The sequence below is a fragment of the Aquarana catesbeiana genome, linkage group LG04, assembly GCF_042186555.1.
Source record: "Aquarana catesbeiana isolate 2022-GZ linkage group LG04, ASM4218655v1, whole genome shotgun sequence".
Lineage (NCBI taxonomy): Eukaryota > Metazoa > Chordata > Amphibia > Anura > Ranidae > Aquarana > Aquarana catesbeiana.
The window spans coordinates 15,413,653-15,434,675 of NC_133327.1; the positions used below are offsets into that span (position 1 = coordinate 15,413,653).

Here is a 21,023-nt window from a genome sequence, read left to right on the forward strand (position 1 = left end):
AGGTCATGCAAAGACCAAAGCTGCGGGTAAATGGCTCAGGGGGCCAAGGTGACCAAACCTGCTCTGTATCTGCAAACATCAGACCCGGTCTCTGGTCTCCTCAAAGCTTAAGAATAATGCTATAAGTAGACGGCTCCATCCTAAACCCTTCACTTGTGAATCAGACGGACAAATTAGTCATATTTTTTTTTTAGTCTGCCGTACATTCTATTAGATTAGAGCTGATGGACAGTTACAAAAGGGCTGATTTCCGCAATCTTCATCTTGTCTGTATATGGTAGATGGATGATTTTCAGATCTTCAAGCAAAAACAAGGGCATTAGCAACAATTTTCAGAAGTCTGAATCCTGGTGTATTTTGTTGTGTGTTTTTGTTCCTGGCTTTTTTGACGTATGTTCTTGTACACCACTTTAAAAACTCAATAAAAAGGGGGGAAAAAACATAAGTCTGAAGGTTCTAACAAACTAGCCCTAGACCTCCTATGAATTATGGGACATGAGAGCATGGTCCAGGCACCTTAGCATGGGTTCTGATCAAGTTTTGGCTATAAATTGGACTTTTAATGAGACTTTTGTGTTTTGTTTATAGCCAAAGGGGGACCAAAAGACCTTGTGAGATAGTTATGAGAGGGGTAGGGGCACCACAAACCATCAACAGTACAATGGAGGTCAGACAGGGTTTTTGAGTGATTGTCCCCATGTCTATTGACAACCATTAACAGCAGAGATTAGATGATGTTGTTGTGTTTGGGGTAGGCTAGCACCTACTAACCGATTCCTCAGCGGGAGCAGAGCATTTTCTAATTGCTATTGTTCTACCTTAGAGAGCCAGGATCTGCAGAGTTTGAGCTCTTGCCCTAACCCTACGGTGACCATTTATATTCATGGCAGGACTACTGGAGACACATCCATGAAGGCGATCCAATAGTGTCTGCATGTCCACGTTAACTTTTATGTCAGCAGCTAGCCTAAGGGCTTGTGTGTATGGACTTTGGTTGATGACATCAGTTTGAGATGCTTCTGAGATCATTCTGAATTCATTGACAGGTGCATTTGACATGCAGTGCTCCTCCTGATCTGCAGTTGACCTCCTTCTGCCCTGCAGTTGATCTTTTCTGATCTACAGTAGACCACCTTCTGATCTGCAGTTCACCACCTTCTGCCCTGCAGTTGATCTCTTTCTGATCTACAGTAGACCTCCTGATTTGCAGCTAAAGTTCTTCTGATCTGCAGTTGACCTCCTTATGCCCTGCAGTTGATCTCTTTCTGATCTACAGCAGACCCCTTGATTTTCAGCTGACCGCCTTCTGACCTGAACTTGACTGCCTTCTGACCTGCAGTAGATCTCCTTCTGACCTGCAGTAGACTTCCTGCTGACCTGCAGTAGATCTCCTTCTGACCTGCGGTAGATCTTCTTCTGATCTGCAGTTGACCGTCTTCCGATCTGCAGCAGACCTCCGTCTGGTCTTTAGTAGATATCCTCCTTCTGACCTACAGGACGCCTCCTTCTGACCTGTGTTAGGCCTTCTGCTAATCTGCAGTAGACATCCTTTTGACCTCTAGTAGACTTTTTTTCTAAACTGCAGTAGACCACCTTCTGACCTGTAGTAGACCACCTTCTGACCTGCAGTTGATCTGTGTTGCATTATCCTAAACTTGTATGGGAAAGCAAAACCTGCATGAATCGAGCAGTCATTTTGGACTGATAATATGTTATCATTTGACATTGAAGTGACTTTCACGGTGTTAAATTGGTGAAGGCATCTATAGCAGTAAGAGTTATACTTATCCACAAGGACCAAATGCAGAAGAATTGTTATGGCTGTCCTCTGCTCACTTAGGTTTATACATATTATAATTTTCGTTGATATTGGTAACACACACAGGGCTCTATTGTTTGCTGTCATGAACACACTTAGAAGCAAGAAAACCATTCTACAATTTATATAATAATTTTAGATTAAATTTTTTACAATTCTCATATATAACCCACCTTGCTTCTTTGCATTGTGCATTAACGGGCTTGTGCTCACTCTTGAAATATTTGTCACGTCCATGGGAAATTTTAACGTAGAGCTAAACCCTTATTGAGTAACCTTTTTATTTATTTTTCACACACTGTGAGGTCTATTTCGAAAGGCATGCATTCATATGGGAAATGGCTGAAAAAGGTTGCAGGAGAGCAGCAACACCAAGATGCAAAGGCAGGTGAAAAAAATGGCAATGGTTTATGACACCCGTATAAAGCAGAGAATGCAACTTTCACATTCTCTGGTGGAGAACCATCCAGGTGTATGTGTTTTAAGTGGAATTGAATGATTAAATGGGAAATTTACTACTACATAGAATTGGGGGGGGGGATTCTAGGGACAAATCCTCCAGCTATGCCACTGTCCCTAGATGTCAGGAGTGACTGGCAGCTATGCGGGTCGGCTATTTGCACGCTTTCCTTTTTTTTTTTTTTTTGGGGGGGGGGGGGGGAATGCAAACAAAACTCAAACACTTCTCCGATCATGAAATACACTGCGTGGGGCGTGTTCTGAAATGAACAAATATTAACCTTTTCAGGGCGGTTGTAGCAGAAGAGTCCCCGTCTCTGGTATTGCCTCTCTGCGTGACAAAACATTTTTTTTTCTTCTTTCTAAAGACAGAATTGCGTGCTTCTGGGTTTACATTTGTAACATTGCGGTCAATGAGCAAATATTGACTTATTTATATAGAAGATTACATAAGGTTTATCGCTTTTAGACAGTTGGATGCAAAGGATCGCTTTGTTTGCACTGCTGAATTACAGATTCCTTTTCATAAACTGATATTTTTCATATGATCACACTTGTTACAATCGAATCGTACAATGTCCTGTCTGGGCCTGTCTGATTGGATATAAATCAATTGGTCAGATGAGGTAGGTCCTCATATTACATTGTTTTGGTAAATCGAAAGGCTCATTCACACAACGCATTCGCATTGCATTTTTTTTTGCGACGCACTGTAATGTGTTGGCGTGCATTTGTTAAGCGTTGCGTTTTGGTTTTTTTGCCTTTTTTTGCCTGTTTGTTTTTTTTTTTTTTTTTTATGCATATTTGCATGCATTTGAATGCAATGCACAAAAAAAGGTAGTGCGTGATGTTTTTTCGTTTTTGTTTTTTTCTACTCTGGGCAAATGTAACGCAACATATTGGTGTGAACTGCATACATAGGAAAACATTATTTTTTTTGCCATGCGTTGGGAATGCATTCAGAAACGCACCCCAATGTATGGGTGTGAATAAACTCTGGCCATACATGGCGCAATTTTTTTTTGCTGCAACCACGAGTTTCAGGAAGATAATTCGCACAGTTCCCACTTCAACACAGACAGGGGAATTGACAGAAGACAGGGATTATTGCTAGCAGCTTTAGCTGCCACTAGTGATAATCGTAAAAAAATCCAGCAAACTGGTTGATTGTTCAACTTGGTACATTCAGCCTGTGCCCGTTAACGGTTTGAATCTCGGCCGGTCCATGCTGAACGAGATTTGTATCGTGTATAGCCGGCCTTAGGGTGCATCTGGTGTGAATGAACCCTTATGGCCCGTACACACGATCCGAATATCGTACGACAGATTGTACGACTTTTTTTGCTTAATAGTCGCAAGTAGAAATTGAATAGGTAACTAAGGTCACGAAAATTCTCGTACGACAGAAAAAAAATTCGGAAGTGATGTCATGTGTTGTAATGTATTTGTATTGTATTTGTAGACAACAACTATACTGACTAAACGAAAATCGTACGATCCGGTATCGTACGAGGAAAATTTCCGTGTTTGTCCGATCGAATAATATCAGATGAACTGTCATGATTGGCTCTTGAAAGTAGTGTACACACGATCCGAAAATCGTACGATTCTTCCTCGGACATCAGTTTTCATGCGATATTCGGATCGTGTGTACGGGCCATTACGGTGCACTGGTGTGAATGAACCCTTAGGGTGCATCTGGTGTGAATGAGCCCTTCGGGTGCATCTGGTGTGAATGAACCCTTCGGGTGTATCTGGTGTGAATGAACCCTTCGGGTGTATCTGGTGTGAATGAACCCTTAGAGTGCATCTGGTGTGAATGAACCCTTGGGGTGTATCTGGTGTGAATGAACCCTTAGGGTGCATCTGGTGTAAATGAACCTTTGATGGTGTATCTGGTGTGAACAAACCCTTAGGGTGTATCTGGTGTGAATGAACCCTTAGGGTGCATCTGGGGTGAATGAACCCTTAGAGTGCATCTGGTGTGAATGAACCCTTGGGGTGCATCTGGTGTGAATGAGCCCTTAGGGTGCATCTGGTGTGAATGAACCCTCTGGGGTGCATCTGGTGTGAATGAGCCCTTGGGGTGCATCTGGTGTGAATGAACCCTTGGGGTGCATCTGGTGTGAATGAACCCTTGGGGTGCATCTGGTGTGAATGAGCCCTTAGGGTGCATCTGGTGTGAATGAGCCCTTGGGGTGCATCTGGTGTGAATGAACCCTTGGGGTGCATCTGGTGTGAATGAACCCTTGGGGTGCATCTGGTATGAATGAACCTTTTATGGTGCATCTGGTGTGAACGAACCCTTAGGGTGCATCTGGTGTGAATGAACCCTTAGGGTGTACCTGGTGGGAATGAACCCTTAGATTTCATCCACACCAGATGCGCTGGGGTGCGTTTGTGAGCGCATTCAAACACATGGCAACCAACAAAAAAAAAAGTTTGCTATGAATGCAGTTCACACCTGCTTTGCCTTTGCCCAGTGCTAAAAAAAAGTACGGCCTGCACCCCTTTTTTTTTTTTTTTCAGCGCAACGCATTCAAATGCATGTAAATATGCACAAACGCGAGCGCTGATCGAATACCGATCGGCAGACCTTTTTTGGTCATGCCTCGTACACATGGACCAGGTGTTGGCCAGTCTCTATTAGATTGGGCCGATACCACGTGATGTTCGGCCTGTGTGTATGGGGCTTTAGACTTATGTGGCCCATACACATATAGATTTTTGTTTAAAATTTTTTGTGTTAAGAATTTTCATTCGTCTTTGGGGTCAAAGCAGGAAGGAATTTTTTTTTCTCTTTTTATTTGCCGTCATTCTAATTTATGTCAATGTGGATGTGGCGGCTGCTCCCAATTTGATATCGATACGGATGCACAGCCTTGAACGCACACTGCCTGAATTGGACTGCCTCCACAGGAATGCGCGGAACACCTGTGCGTCTCTATATGGGTAAACGCGGCCATTGCACCGGTGTATGCCGTAGTACAGCCGTGTGAATGAGGCCCAAACAATGACAGGCAGCTGCCCAGGGTTTTATATCTGCTTCAGCATAAACAAAAACAGGTCCCATTCAACTGAACGGTTCTGCGTCGAAACTGCGTGCAATGCAACGTGGTGGTCCGCCTTTTTCAGTGTTACAACAAACGGTGAGGAAGGAAACATTTCACCTCCAAGCTGCCTGTCACTTGCCCTCCTCTGTGGATCATTTTTTCATAGGTGGGGTAAGGGCTGCCCTAACCCCAAGGAAAAGGTCCGTATACGTTTATTTCCTCAGTACTAAAAACCTGAATTTTGGGCGGACAGGCCCTCTAACGAGACCCCACAAATATCTCTTTCCACCCTTCTCCCCCCCTCGCTGGTTTTATAGAAAATGACTGGAACTCGCAGCTTCTTAATGGGAACCCCATTGTGAGTGAAATCCTCCTCACACAAAATGGTTGCCATGGCAACCGGGCCTATTGTGGCCTGACAAAAGTTGGCATTCGGATTGCGAGGAGGCAAATCTGGCCTTTGACTCGGTACCCTTTTCACACCCCCGGCTGGGCTTTGGACGGCTGGAAACGCTTGAAGGGGCGGCCGCGGGAGGTTCCCATGGCTACCCAGATAAAAATGTAAAAAAGGAGGGAGGAGGAGGAAGGCCGTGAATGGAGGACAAAGAGCCCCCGTTAATGTCAGTCTGAACGCCCAGGGCAGGCTCCTCACCCCCTCATCTATGTGGCAGGTCCACCATTGGAGATCCAGACCAAAAAAACTTCCCTTGCCGTTTTTGTTCCACTTCTTTTATTTCATTTTTTACCTCAGACAAAAAGCATACAGGGTTTAGGCGTCGAGAAACACAAAACTGCCTGCCAGGTTTCTGTATCGCCGTCATTTTTTCCTATTTTGATGCACAACGCGCAAATTTGTTTCCTCGCTGTTTTAACATCTTTTAGGGAAGTGCTAAAAATTAGTCAGGGGTCTGAGGTAAAATAACACACTACGCATTGGATTCATTGAGGTTTTTGTTTTAGGCTTTTTAGTGTAGATTCAAGATGAGAGGTTAGGAATTTCTACCAGGAATGTTGCAGCCTAATGGCCTTGTTTGTTAAATGGTGCAGCACGGTAACTCATAGCAACCAACCCAGATTATTTTTAAAGGGTTGGTTCACCTTTACCAAACAAATTGCCTATGCAGATAAGGGGCGTTTGTAGATGAAATCCAACTGTGCAGCTCTGACTAATGCTGGCCATACACTATACAAATAATCGTCCGAAATTCGGTCATTTGACCAGTTCTTTTGTTTTTTTGGCCAGTTAACGGGCACAAAATCAATAATCGTTGGGGCGTTTTTTTTTTTTGGCTTAAAAACGTCCCAAGTTTGGAAATTTTCCACCGAACGAACGATAGAAAGGTTAAAGTGATTCCCGTCCGAACTGTTTGCCCTAGGTATATGTGAAAAAAACGAACAAAAAATTGATTAATTTATGTCCACTGAATGATTTATCGGTCATTACATGATGGCACTATCATTTGCTCTCCATGTCCGCTTTTTGAAAATGGGTTCGGCTGATTTTTCGTATAGTGTATGGCCAGCATTAGATTGAATAGCGCCCTTTCTATAGGTGTAGGCCATTTATGTACCTCCTGAAGCCTGATTGGAATACTCGCAGGACATTGCTAAGTGAGGTCCAGCTATTAGTGCCGGTTCACACTACCGCGACTTGGGATCCGACTTGTCAGACCTCAAGTCGCCCCAAGTCGCTTGACATCAGAAATTCCATCTTAATGTACGCTACTGAAGTCGCTCCGACTTCAGAAAAGGTTCCTGTACTACTTCAATCCGACTTCTAGGCGACTTGTACCCATTGATTTCAATGGAAGTCACCTCCAAAGTCGGATCGTGTAACTGAAGCAACAATACAGGAAGAGAAGATGGTTTTCTCAAGCAAACCCCTCCCTCCCACAGAGCTGATTGTTGTTTGATTGGCCACTGGAAAGTCGCCTGTCCTGGAGGCGACTTGAAGTCGCCTTGTAAGTCGCCCCAAGTCGCGCTGTGGTGTCGCCCTCAGGTCATGTCCAGGTCGCCTCGCAAAGTCGCGGCCAGAGTCGTGTTGCCCCTGTGTGAACCGAGCCTCACTGTTCACCGCCACCATCACAGGAGTGAGCTCTTTCTCTGATTTAAACCCCCTTCACATGCTTTTTCTCCCTGAGCTCAGCACTGAAAAGTATCATTCTTGCCGCGGCCACAGTAGGATGCATGTGTATATCCCCAGCTAAAAGGGGTAGAGGTTAGGGGGGTAAAAGCGGGTCTCAACCACAAGGTTCTACCACTTCCTCGAACTCGCATGTGAGCAAACGCTAAAAGGGACACACTGCACCTGAACGGCCCTGTGTGTAAGAGGCCTAGCCCTCTTGCTGCCAATTTTTTTTTTGCTCAAAACATGCCCATTTAAGGCCTAAAGATTACTTTAAAACCCCCAAAACATAGTATATTTTCTGATAGCCGAGACCCTGGAGAATAAAATGGTGGTAGATGTACTGTTTTATGTCGCACGATAATTGCGCTGTTGTTTTTAAACTGCGTAATTTCAGTAAAAGAAAATCAAATACATTTTAGGGCACACAAATACAATCTATCATCCATTTTTTTATTGTATTTTTTTAAATCTAAAATATGAGGTTGCATCGCGTAAATACCAAATATATGTCAACCCTAAAAATTGCGCACACCCATGAAACTAAGAAACCAATAGTTGTTCATAATAGACACTTTAAAAGGCTTTGCAGATAATCAATTTGAGGGCTTGTTTACGCACGCAGTGCCCTTTGAAGCGTGATCCGCATTTCGATCACTAGTCAAAGGGCATTTGATAGGCAGCGAGGAGGTGTTATATCGCCTTCTCACTGCCTTTTTTAACCCCCTTAAGGCCGGGTTCACACTGGAAACAGTTGCAGATCGCACAGGAGCACTGTGCGTCTTTTTACCCCGTTTCAGGGACGAATCAGGGACGAATCTATGTCTGAATTCGGCCCTGAAACGGAGCCAAAGACGCACAGTGCAGTGCGCTCTGCAGCCGTAGCGAGCCAGTCATATTCTCCTGCTATGCGAATCGGATGCGGAGAAATTCGCATAGGTGTGAACCCGGCCTAAAGCCCACACCAGCATGTTTTATAAAACAGCTGCACAAATATCATGAGGCCTAAAAAAAAATTCCAACAGCCACCGTTTTATTCTCCAGGGCCTCTGCTTCCAGAAAACATTGAGGCTGGGCTCACACTTATGCGAATTTGGATGAGGGTTTCCCCGTATCCAATTCGCATGACAGGAGAGTGTTGACTGCCTCTCAATGGAGCCCAGTACACACATCTCCGGGGCAGCTGCGCAGCGCCCAGCTGAAGGGTCTTAGGCTCCGAATTCAGGCAAAACTTCGGACCTGAAATGGTGAACGGGGGACGTGCCGGACCCCCTGCTGTGCCCCGCGCCGCACATAGTGTGAACCCAGCCTGAATCAAAAAACATTTTGATTTAAGAAATGCGAGTGAAAATTTTTTAAAAATTGTCCCCCCGAGATGCAACAAAAGATTAAAAAAAAAAAAAAAAGAGTATTTGATGGGAAATGTCCAGTTGTGGATTATACCCAGTAGAGTAGATTTTATTTTCTGTGCGGAGATCTGGATCCTCTTCGGAAATCTGAGGTTTCCAGGACTGTTTTTTTCTAGAAGGAAATCTTCGTAGACTAATAAAAATGTTTCTTCCCTTGTTGTATCTGTCTCCTCGGGCGACTGTACAAGGTTTGGGATGGTTTCCATGGCAATGGCTGCACAACACGCACTGAATTGGGCTGTAATTTCATCTTTATAGAAATGGAGATCTCAGCGGGATCATTGTTTACATTGTTCCCTTTTTTCCTGTCACCGATGATACATGTGTGTCTTCCTGTCCTCGAAAAAATGTTCTTTTGGTCTTCATTTTTTCCGACATCCCCGTCCATCAACAGATTACATTTGTGTTGTGTTAGTCGCCCTCTCTTTTTCTATGTTGCACGGCATGTTTCTAACTATCATCAAGTGGGCAGACCTTAAAAAAGTCATAAGAAAACAGACCTAGCATCAGATACCCGCCGCTTTCGGAATACACTGATCTGCAGCTACAGCTTAATGGCTGCAGCTGCTGATCGAGGGGAAACTTTACCAACTTCTGTTGAATGGGACGGCCACACGTTGACCCATCCGCACAAAAGAATCCCCACTTCTGGGACACTATATTCTAACAGAGGTAGCTGCCGCTATCAGAATACACTGATCTGCAGCTGCTGATCCAGGTAAATTCTCCAACAAGCGTCTTCAACAGAAGTCGATCAAGTGATCAACTTCTGTTTAACGGGGACGGCCGCACGCTGATCAATCTACACAAGAGAATGCCCCATCTTCCCCCCTGCTAGGACATTGTATTCTGACAGAGGTACCTGCCGCTGTCAGAATACACTGATCAGCAGCTGCAGCTGCTGATCCAGGGAAATGGTCCAACAAGCGTCTTCAACAGAAGTCGGTCAAGCGATCAACTTCTGTTGAGCGGGGACGGCCCGTTCAATTTACAGAAGAGAATCCCCCATCCCTCCCCGCCAGGACATTGTGTTCTGACAGAGGTACCTGCCGCTGTCAGAATACACTGATCAGCAGCTGCAGCTCATTGGCTGCAGCTGCTGATCAAGGGAAATGCTTCAACAAGCGTCTTCAACAGAAGTCGGTCAAGCGATCAACTTCTGTTGAGCGGGGACGGCCCGTTCAATTTACAGAAGAGAATCCCCCATCCCTCCCCGCCAGGACATTGTGTTCTGACAGAGGTACCTGCCGCTGTCAGAATACACTGATCAGCAGCTGCAGCTCATTGACTGCAGCTGCTGATCCAGGGAAATGCTCCAACAAGCATCTTCAACGGAAGTCGGTCAAGCGATCAACTTCTGTTGAGTGAGGACACCCCGATCAATTTACACAGGAGAATCCCTCCCCGCCAGGACATTGTATTCTGACAGATGTCCCTGCCGCTGTCACAATACACTGATCAGCAGCTGCAGCTCATCAGCTGCAGCCATTGATCAAGGGAAATTTTCCAACAAGCCTCTTCGACAGAAGTCGATCAACTATCAACTTCCGTTGAGCAGGGACAGCCACATGCTGATCCACCCCCAGGACATTGTATTCTGACAGAGGTAACTGCCGCTGTTAAAATACAATGATCAGCAGCTGCTGATTGAGGGAAAATGTCCAACAAGCCTCTTCAACTGACCTTAATCATACGATCAACTAATGAGTGGAGACAGCCCCACAGGTTGATCCATCCCCACAAAAGACACCCCAACCTGGTGGCTCATTGTATTCTGACATAGGGACCCACCACTGTCAGCATAATACTGATTAGCAGCTGTAGCTGATTGGCTGCAGCTGCTGATCGAGGGAAATTCTCCAACGAGCTCCTTTGACAGAAGTTGATTGTTTAATCAACTTCTGTTGAACGTGACGGCCACATGCTGATCAGTCCACACAAAGGAATTTCCCTGCCTGGACATTACATTCTGACAGAGGAATCTGCCACTGTCAGAATACATTGATCAGCAGCTGAAGCTCATTGCCTGCAGCTGCTGATCAAGGGAAATTCTCCAACAAAATCTCTTCGACAGAAGTCGATCAAGCAATCAATTTCTGTTGGAACAGAGGGGCCACATGCTGATCCATCCACACAAAAGAATCCCCCCACCAGGACATTGTATTCTGACAGATGTACCCACCACTGCCAGAATACACTGATCAGCAGCTGCAGCCGATTGGCTGCAGCTGCTGGTCAAGGAAAATTCTTTAAAAAGTCAGTTCGACAGAAGTCGATCAATCTAAGATCAGCTTATGTTGAGTGGGGACGGCCACGCACTGATCAGCCGGTGCCTGCCGGACCAGCTGACTTTCAATCGGTGTATGGCCAACTTTACTACAGTTTTAATGTTGCAGCCTGATCAGTGAAGGAGAGGAGACTGAGGAAATGCTTCCTCCTGCCTTATGACATCATCATCCTAGGCAAACTCACTCACTGGAGAACAAGGATGGCTTTTAAGGTTCTCATTCACACCTGCATTGCAACTGTCTAAACATTCAAAAAAAAAGAAGGTAGCTGCCAAAGGATTTGCGTTCATGTCCATCCAGCCCTGAGATTTACACAGCTCCGCTACACAGCACAGCCCTCTCTGGAAGGCTAGGGGACCTGATTTTTCTATGCTGAAGTTCAGTAAGGCTCCATTCACACTTATGTGACTTGTCATGCGACTTTGGACACATAAAGTTGCATGAAAAGTCACAGCCCGTGATATTCAATCCAATGGAATCTGTTCAAATCTACGCGACTTGAAGTCGCGGCGACCTTAAAAAAGATGCCTGCACTACTTTGATGTGACTTGAACGCCATAGACTGCAATGCAAACTCTCAAAAGTCACATGAAAGTTGCATCTTAATGTTCTCAATGTGACAGCTGTGCAACAGTCAAAGTCAGCATCAATGTTGCATCAAAGTCGCAATGGTAATCGCATGATTGGAGTCGCACAAGTGTGAATGGAGCCTAAAGCCTAGTACACAGTTGCTAGTTTTTTTTTTTTTGTTTTTTTTTTTCAGAAACCCAAACCAGAACCAAAAAGCCCACCTTCAAAGTCCTGTATGATACAGCATTGCCTTCTTATAACAGAAGGGAAGTCCTCACTTCCAGCACCAAACCCAAAAACACAGAGCTCAACCTTCTTATGGGTAGTGCTACACATCAAACCTTTAAAATGGAGCACAAGATCAGTTTAAGATTCAGGTCCTTGTGCTGCTTCATTGACTGGTATTCTGTTTTTGCTGCCAGTCCAGAAGTAGATCTCAGGTTTGGGTGGATCTGCCATGTTCTTGGATTCTGTCATCTGGCAGTGGGGGCAGAGCGGGGTCACATTGCAGAAGAAGTATTAAGTGTCTCTCTTGTTTTTTTTTTTTTTTCTGCTACAGACACAAAAGATTTAACCTTTTCTCTTGACCGCCATTACTTTTTCCACAAATGCATTCAGTCTGGGGGGCAGATCCTTTCAGCACAGGAGACCCTGCTAACCTTCTCAGCGCGGTTCCTTGCTTCTCCCACGCTCCCTCGTCTTCGGAGTTCACTGACTGCTCATACACCTGAACTGTTCTCGCCCTCCCTAGTCACTTTCCGCAGGTCCCTGATCTATCAACTAGAGACAGGCTGGAAAAGGTTCCCATGGCTTCCATTCTTTGTTTGGGTGTTCAGGATAACTTGCGACTCGTATTGTGTCTTCCCTTGTGTGGTTGGTCTTTTGACGTGTCATTGAGAGCCATCAGCTGTGTTCTGCGCTTCTTCTGATCTTGTGATCCATGTTAAAGGTTTCATGTGTAGCACTACCCATAAGAAAGCTGAGATTCATGTTTTTGGGTTTCGTTCTAGAAGTCAGGACATACCTTCTGTTTATAAGAAGCCAATGCTGTATCTTGCAGTACTTTTTTGAAGGTGGGCTTTTTGGTTCCTTTTGTAATGGTTGTGTTCCCTGGACTCACAAGCACTAGAAATAGAACAGTCTTTCTCAATCTGTTTTTCCCCAGAAGAACCCCCGTAATTTTTTTTGAGGTCAGTAGAAAGAATGCTCCTTACATTGATGGTCAGTAGAAAGCATGCTCCTTACATTGGTGATCAGTGGGAAGAATGTTCCTTACATTGGTGGTCAGTGGGAAGGATGTCTCTTACATTGGTGATCAGTGGGAGGGATGCTCCTTATATTGGTGGTCAGTGAGAAGAATGTCCCTTACGTTGGTGATCAGTGGGAATAATGTTCCTTACATTGGTGATTAGTGAGAAGAATACCCCTTTCATTGGTGATCAGTGAAAATAATGCCCATTACATTGGTGGTCAGAGGGAAGAATGCTCCTTACCTTTGATGGTCAGTGGGAAGAATGTCCCTTACATTGGTGGTCAGTGGGAAGAATGTCCCTTACATTGGTGATCAGTGAGAAGAATGTTCCTTACATTGGTGGTCAGTGAGAAGAATGTCCCTTACATTGGTGATCAGTGAGAAGAATGTTCCTTACATTGGTGATCAGTGGGAAGAATGCTCCTTACATTGATGATCAGTGGGAAGAATGCTCCTTACATTGGTGGTCAGTGGGAAGAATGTTCCTTACATTGGTGATCAGTGGGAAGAATGTCCATTACATTGGTGGTCAGTGGGAAGAATGTTCCTTACATTGGTGATCAGTGGGAAGGATGTCCCTTACATTGGTGATCAGTGGGAAGAATGTCCCTTACATTGCTGATTAGTGAAATGAATCCTCCTTACATTGGTGGTCAGTGGGAAGAATGCTTCTTACATTGGTGGTCAAAATGCCATCCTTACAAACAGCTGAAAAAGATCAATATTCCATGTTCTTTTGTCCCACCACATGAAGATATTTGATATATAGCAGACATTTAAATGTGTGTGGTAAAGTCAACATTCATACAGGTGCCACCGATTACACATTGTTGATCTTGGCATGGAGCGGCGGCCAGTAGGGTCCTGTACTTTGTACGCCTGTGAATGTTGCACATGCAGGATCTTCATGCCTTCGAACGTCTCAACCTTAACAATGTTAGGGTGCTACAAAGGACCAGTCATGTAGGATGTGTGAATGTGGCCTAATGGGCGTCATCACATGTCTGTTCGGTCTTGTTTCTCGGCTATAAGCAGCTCCTGGCACCAGCGCAAGACACTCGGAATCAATGCTGGGTTTTAAATGGTTATTTTGAAAACCGATCTTCCCTTCTAATACCTGCACTTGCCCTGATAATTCCACAGATTACCAACCCCAGAGATGTGACGGATGTCCCTACCTCTCAGTGTGAAACATTCCTTCCAGTATTACCGGCCTCCTCTGCCACGTCCCCCGCACAGATCTCTGTAAACATCCAGACTTCTGTGTGCACCTGCCAGATGAATACATAGCTAAATTGCATATACAATATGTTTACTGTGCTGCTTGCCAAAAGGATTTAGAGTTCTGTTTAGCCGGTCTTGTGATTACCATCTCTATGACACTACACAGTCAGGGGGGTCATTCTCCTTGTGTAGGTTTACTGCATTGGGATCTCCTCCCTGCTCAATGGATAGAGGTGATCCCTGCTCAATGGATGGAAACCATCCCTGCTGCTCATTGGTTGGAGGTGATCCCAGCTCTTTGGATGGAGGTATTCCCTGCTCTTTGGATGGGGGTGATCCTTGCTCATTGGTTGGAAGCAATCCCAGCTCAAGGGATAGATGTGATCCTTTCTCATTGGTTGGAGGTGATCCCTGCTCAATGGATGGAGGCGATCCCTGCTCAATGGATGGAGGCGATCCCTGCTCAATGGATGGAGATGTTTCCTGCTCAATGGATGGAGGTGATCCCTGCTCCTTGAATGGAGATGATCCCTGCACCTTGGATGGAGATGATCCCTGCACCTTGGATGGAGATGATCCCTGCTCAATGGATGGAGGTGATCCCTACTCAATGGATGGAGATGATCCCTGCTCCTTGATTGTAAGTGATCTTTTGTCATTGGATGGAGGTGATCCCTGGTCATTGGATGGGGGTGATCCCTGGTCATTGGATGGGGGTGATCCCTGGTCATTGGATGGGGGTGATCCCTGGTCATTGGATGGGGGTGATCCCTGGTCATTGGATGGAGGTGATGCCCGCTCAATGGATGGAGGTGATGCCCGCTCAATGGATGGAGGTAATCCCTGCTCCTTGGATGGAGATGATCCCTGCTCCTTGGATGGAGGTGATCCCTGCTCCTTGGATGGAGGTGATCCCTGCTCCTTGGATGGAGGTGATCCCTGTTGAATGGATGGAGGTGATCCCTGGTCATTGGATGGAGGAGATCCCTGCTCAATGGATGGAGGAGATCCCTGCTCAATGGATGGAGGAGATCCCTGCTGAATGGATGGAGATGTTTCCTGCTCAATGGATGGAGGTGATCCCTGCTCCTTGAATGGAGATGATCCCTGCACCTTGGATGGAGATGATCCCTGCACCTTGGATGGAGATGATCCCTGCTCAATGGATGGAGGTGATCCCTACTCAATGGATGGAGATGATCCCTGCTCCTTGATTGTAAGTGATCTTTTGTCATTGGATGGAGGTGATCCCTGGTCATTGGATGGGGGTGATCCCTGGTCATTGGATGGGGGTGATCCCTGGTCATTGGATGGGGGTGATCCCTGGTCATTGGATGGGGGTGATCCCTGGTCATTGGATGGAGGTGATGCCCGCTCAATGGATGGAGGTGATGCCCGCTCAATGGATGGAGGTAATCCCTGCTCCTTGGATGGAGATGATCCCTGCTCCTTGGATGGAGGTGATCCCTGCTCCTTGGATGGAGGTGATCCCTGTTGAATGGATGGAGGTGATCCCTGGTCATTGGATGGAGGAGATCCCTGCTCAATGGATGGAGGAGATCCCTGCTGAATGGATGGAGGAGATCCCTGCTGAATGGATGGAGGAGATCCCTGCTGAATGGATGGAGGAGATCCCTGCTGAATGGATGGAGGAGATCCCTGCTGAATGGATGGAGGAGATCCCTGCTGAATGGATGGAGATGATGGTGTTGATTGTCCAGAGAGTGGGCTGGTGGCAGGGAGGTGACTCAAGAAGGTGAGCCAAAAAATAAGCTTTTCCAGTTTCTGACATCCTAAAATTAAACTCCAGGTACCACCTTGAAAAAGTAGCCCAGAAAAAAAGAAAAACAGATTTTACCTTGTAAAAGTATCAGTGACATCATCACTGTGCTGTACATAGCCTGTGCAGAGAGGAGAGCTGTGGGAGGGGCCCAGCAGGCCCTGCCCTCTAGAAGCTGCCTGCAGAAAACTACAGGAGGGGGCGGAGACAAGACCAGTCACCCTGCACAAGGAGAGAGAGCAGCAGTGAGCGGTCTTTATTACAGGAAATTTTCACACCAGATTACTGCACAGATCTGGAAGAAATAAATTAATGCACGCCAAGATTTAAGGAAGAATACACATTTGGAATATTACTCTCCTGATTCATTAATATTCTGGTGTCAAGCTTGCAGTGAGGATGGCACCAGATGGGACTCCAGGGATATTTCTGACATCGGAACTCTGCGTCCATCTGCTCAGCTTGAAAAGACACACTAACAGCTGCCCTCCCCCCGCTCTGTGTAGGTCGCTCCGCTGATGCTGGTTTGATGTCTCGCCTCTTGTTTCCCTTCCATGCTTTGTTTTAACTGCCAACGTAGCATGACAGTGTTGTCACTCCCCTCCTGTGACCAGCGTGTGACCGTAAAATGATATGGGATATGTGTGGTCAGGGTCCAACCCCGAGACTCGGGGGGAATCAGGCTAGGTTCACATCTATGCGTGTTCGGGGGACATGCACAAAGTCACGCGTTTTCCCAACATGCAGAGAAACGCGCTGCCTTTTAGCATCCTGACCCATCTGCAAACGTATGCGTTTTCACGAGCGCCAAACTGCATGGTTCCGCAGCACCCAGCGCTTCAGCATGGAACATTTTTGGAAAAGTTTTGCGTTCTTATTTTCCGCGTTTCTCTCACGTAGGGCAGCCTGTTGAAATGAATGAACTGCGCTACACGCGGCGCACGGAAACGCGCACGTGCTCAACATGAACCAAGCCTTAAACCCCTTTCTTGGTAGCCATATGCATCTAGGTGACAGCACGGAGGTGGGCGTCTTTCTGTGCTGCCACATATGTGTTGCACCAATACCACATACGTGTGCGCCTCCAACCCTGTGACCGCACTGTCGCCGTCAGCTTTTCATCACAGTGACGCGATCAATAGTTGGTAGGATGGGTTCCTGATCACTGTGACAGATCACATGATCAGGAAGCCCATGAAAAGCGGGGGGGGGGATTTACTAAAATTGGAGCACTCAGAATCTGGTGCAGCTGTGCATGGCAGCCAATCAACATCTAACTTCAGCTTGTTCAATTAAGCTTTGCCAATAAAACCTGGAAGCTGATTGGCTACCATGCAGAGCTGCACCAGATTTTGCACTCTCCAGTTTTAGTAAATCCCCCCCCACACACACACACACACTACTACTTACTACTTACTAAAACTGGTGCACAAAATCTGACGCAGCTGTGCATAGAAACTAATCGGCTTCCAGGTTTTATTGTCAAAGCTTAATTAACCTCTTCCCGCCCGCCGGCCGTCAAATGACGGCTCGGCGGCGCGGCTCTCGTTCTGGGTGGACGTCATATGACGGCCGCCCAAAACGACCACTATCAGGGGGCGCGCAACGCGGCGATCGTAGCCGCGCTGTGTTGCTAGGACACGGCGCGACCTTGATCTGTGTAAAAGGCCACGGCTCTTTAAACATTGTGATCGGCTGTGTCCAATCACAGCCGGTCACATGTAAACACGGCGATGCCGGTAATCGGCGCTCCTCGTCTCACACTGACAGAGTGTGAGGAGAGGAGAGCCGATCAGTGGCATCTCCTCACAGGGGGACATCTAGGGATGTAATCAGGGCACTGATCTTCAGTGCCCTGATTACAATTAAGTGCCACCAGTGCCAGAACTGTGTGGCCAACACTGCCAGCAATCAGTGCCCACAAGTGCCAGCAATCAGTGGCCATTAGGGATGCCAGTCAGTGCTGGCTATCACTGCTGCCCATCAATACCCATCACTGCTGCCCATCAATGCCACCCATCAATGCTCATCACTGCTGCTCATCAATGCCACCCATCAATGCTCATCAGTGCCACCTATCCATGCCAGCCTATCTGTGCCCACCAGTGCCGCCTAATTGTGCCCTGTGCCACCCATCAGTGCTGCCTATCAGTGCTCATCAGTGCCACCTATCAGTGCCCATAAGTACGGCATATTTGTGCCTCCTCATCAGTGAAGAAGAAAAAAAACTTATTTACTGACAGAAACTAAGAAAAACTTTTTTTTTTCAAAATTTTTGGTCTTATTTTTTTCTAAAAAAAAAAAAAAAAAAACAGCAGTGATTAAATACCATCAAAAGAAATCTCTATTTGTGTGAAGAAAATGATAAAAAAATTCACATGGTTACAGTGTAGCATGACCGCGCAATTGTCATTCAAAGTGTGAGAGCGCTAAAATCTGAAAAATGGCCTGGGCAGGAAGTAAGTGCCCTGTAATGAGGTGGTTAAACAAGCTGAAGATAGATACACTGAACCGCATTAAAACGCAGGCGCGCATCGCATGTAGGGCAGGCCATTCATTTCAATGGGCGCCAGAAACGCAGGGGAAAAAAAGCGACCCTTTTCCAAAAAACGCTCTGCACCGAACCTCATGGTGCTGCAGCACGCCAAAACAAGGGCGCCTTTGCAGATGCATGGGGGTGCCATCAACAATAACGGTACTGCCACATGTCTGCTAAATGGGCAATGCATTCTGTGTGCGTTGGGAAAGCGCACGTTCCCGACATACATAGATGTGAACCTAGCCTTAGACCAGAGACTGTTGACCTACCAGCATGTTTTTGAAATGTATGAGGAAACCAACGCAAGCCCAGGGAGAACATGCAAACTCCATGCTCCGCTCTAATTCATCCCAAAGGTGTTCTATTAGGTTGAGGTCAGGACTCTGTGCAGGCCAGTCAAGTTCCTCCACCCCAAACTCACTCATCCATGTCTTTATGGACCTTGCTTTGTGCACTGGTCCAAATCATTTGGTGGAGGGGGGATTATGGTGTGGGGTTGTTTTTCCAGGGTTGGGCTTGGCCCCTTAGTTCCAGTGAAGGGAACTCTTAAGGCGTCAGCATACCAAGACAATTTGGACAATTTCATGCTCCCAACTTTGTGGGAACAGTTTGGGGATGGCCCCTTGCTGTTCCAACATGACTGCACACCAGTGCACAAAGCAAGGTCCATAAAGACATGAATGAGTGAGTTTGGGGTGGAAGAACTTGACTGGCCTGCACAGAGTCCTGACCTCAAACTGATAGAACACCTTTGGGATGAATTAGAGACCCAGAGCCAGGCCTTCTCGTCCAACATCAATGCCTGACCTCACACATGCTCTTCTGGGAGAATGGTCAAACATCCCCATAGACACACTACTAAACCTTGTGGACAGCCTTCCCAGAAGAGTTGAAGCTGTTATAGCTGCAAAGGGTGGGCCAACTCAGTATTGAACCCTATGGACTAAGACTGGGATGCCATTAAAGTTCATGTGTGTAAAGGCAGGCGTCCCAATACTTTTGGTATAGTGTAGCTCCCTGCCTGGGATTTGAACCGAGGACCCCGGTGCTGCAAGGCAGGAGTGCCAACCACTGAGCCCCGGCGTTCTCTCGTTCCAGATGAATCGCTCTATGAATGATTGACCCCGGGGTCACTGTTACTGGTTTACACATGAAAGCCTTAATCTGTAATGTACTACCGCGGGTTTGGCGCGCTCTTTGTTCTCGGGGTTAGGAATTAACAGCCAATGATGTGTTTTATGGTTAATATACTGCGCTCTTCTACGTAAACTAATCTAAAATCTTTTTTTTTTTTTGCAGCCTTTCCATCCCATGGTGAACTTGGAATGTTCCAGAGACTTCCGGCCTTTCCTGTGCGCGCTCTACGCGCCCGTCTGCACCGAGTATGGGCGGGTCACACTGCCGTGCCGCAGGCTGTGTCAGCGGGCGTACAGCGAGTGCTTCAAGCTCATGGATATGTTTGGCGTGCCGTGGCCGGAGGAGATGGAATGTAGCCGGTAATGTAAAATTCTTTTAAAATTCTGATCTGTGCCTAGAGATGTTTTAGACGGCCCTGTTCTCTCACACTGCAGAGCTCTGTGCTGGCAGAGCTGAGTAACAGCCACGCCCCTCACTGTGTCCTCAGACTTGTGTTGCTGAGAAGGGCAGGAGGCGTGTCCGAGAAGGTCTTTTACGGAGTGCTGATTTTAAAGTGCACTGGAGTGCGTATCTGAAAGTGCAGTTATATTTAGACACCCTGTATACCCGCTGTAATAGGAAAGTAGAGGTAAGACCATCATAAAAAGCTGTTAGTATGTTATATTTCTGACTGCAATTGAGCTTTAATGCTTACACAGTTGTACAGGGTCCTCTCCTGGACTGAAACTGCTTATTCTGATGTCCCTGCACACTGTAAACTTCACGCAGTGTGCATTAGAAGCTGCAGCAAGTCAGAGCTCATTTCCTGGTTGGAGGACATCCAGCGTTATCTAGCCCTTTCATCCCCAGTCTTACTGTCTATTTAGTGCAGGGATATGCAATTAGCGGACCTCCAGCTGTTGCAGAGCTACAAGTCCCATGAGGCATAGCAAGACTCTGACAGCCACAAGCATGACACCCAGAGGCAGAGGCATGATGGGACTTGTAGTTTTGCAACAGCTGGAGGTCCGCTAATTGCATATCCCTGATTTAGTGCTTATAGATCCTGCATTTAAAGGTGCAGGATCTACAAGCACTAAAAGGCCATGTTTGCAAATATGGTTGGAGAAAGAATCCGGGGGGGGGGGCTTAATAATGAATTCTGAATGGCAGCCCTATGCATTTAAAAACGCTGCGCGGGTGCGGGAAGGACCAGGAAATCGCATGGTATAAAAGCAAACATTGGATTTCCCAGAAGCTGATTTTTTTTTTTAAATGGTGCAGGAGCCTTTTTCCTGCGGGAAACTCAGGCACGGCAGCCCATCCAAATGGATGGGCTGCCGTGCCTGCGCAAATGCTGGCCGCAAACCCACGTAGGTGTGAATCTCA

At 46.5% G+C, this 21,023-nt stretch overlaps 1 protein-coding gene across 2 annotated transcripts in view; it reads left to right on the forward strand.

Annotated features, from left to right (window-relative positions):
• The window catches only part of FZD3 (frizzled class receptor 3), a 118,583-nt gene that overhangs the window by 39,837 nt on the left and 57,723 nt on the right, over positions 1 to 21,023 (forward strand). For both annotated transcript variants that reach the window (XM_073624864.1, XM_073624865.1), the window contains exon 3: positions 19,818 to 20,014. In XM_073624864.1, coding sequence (XP_073480965.1) covers positions 19,818 to 20,014 — 197 coding nt within the window. The remainder of the gene's footprint in view (positions 1 to 19,817; positions 20,015 to 21,023) is intronic.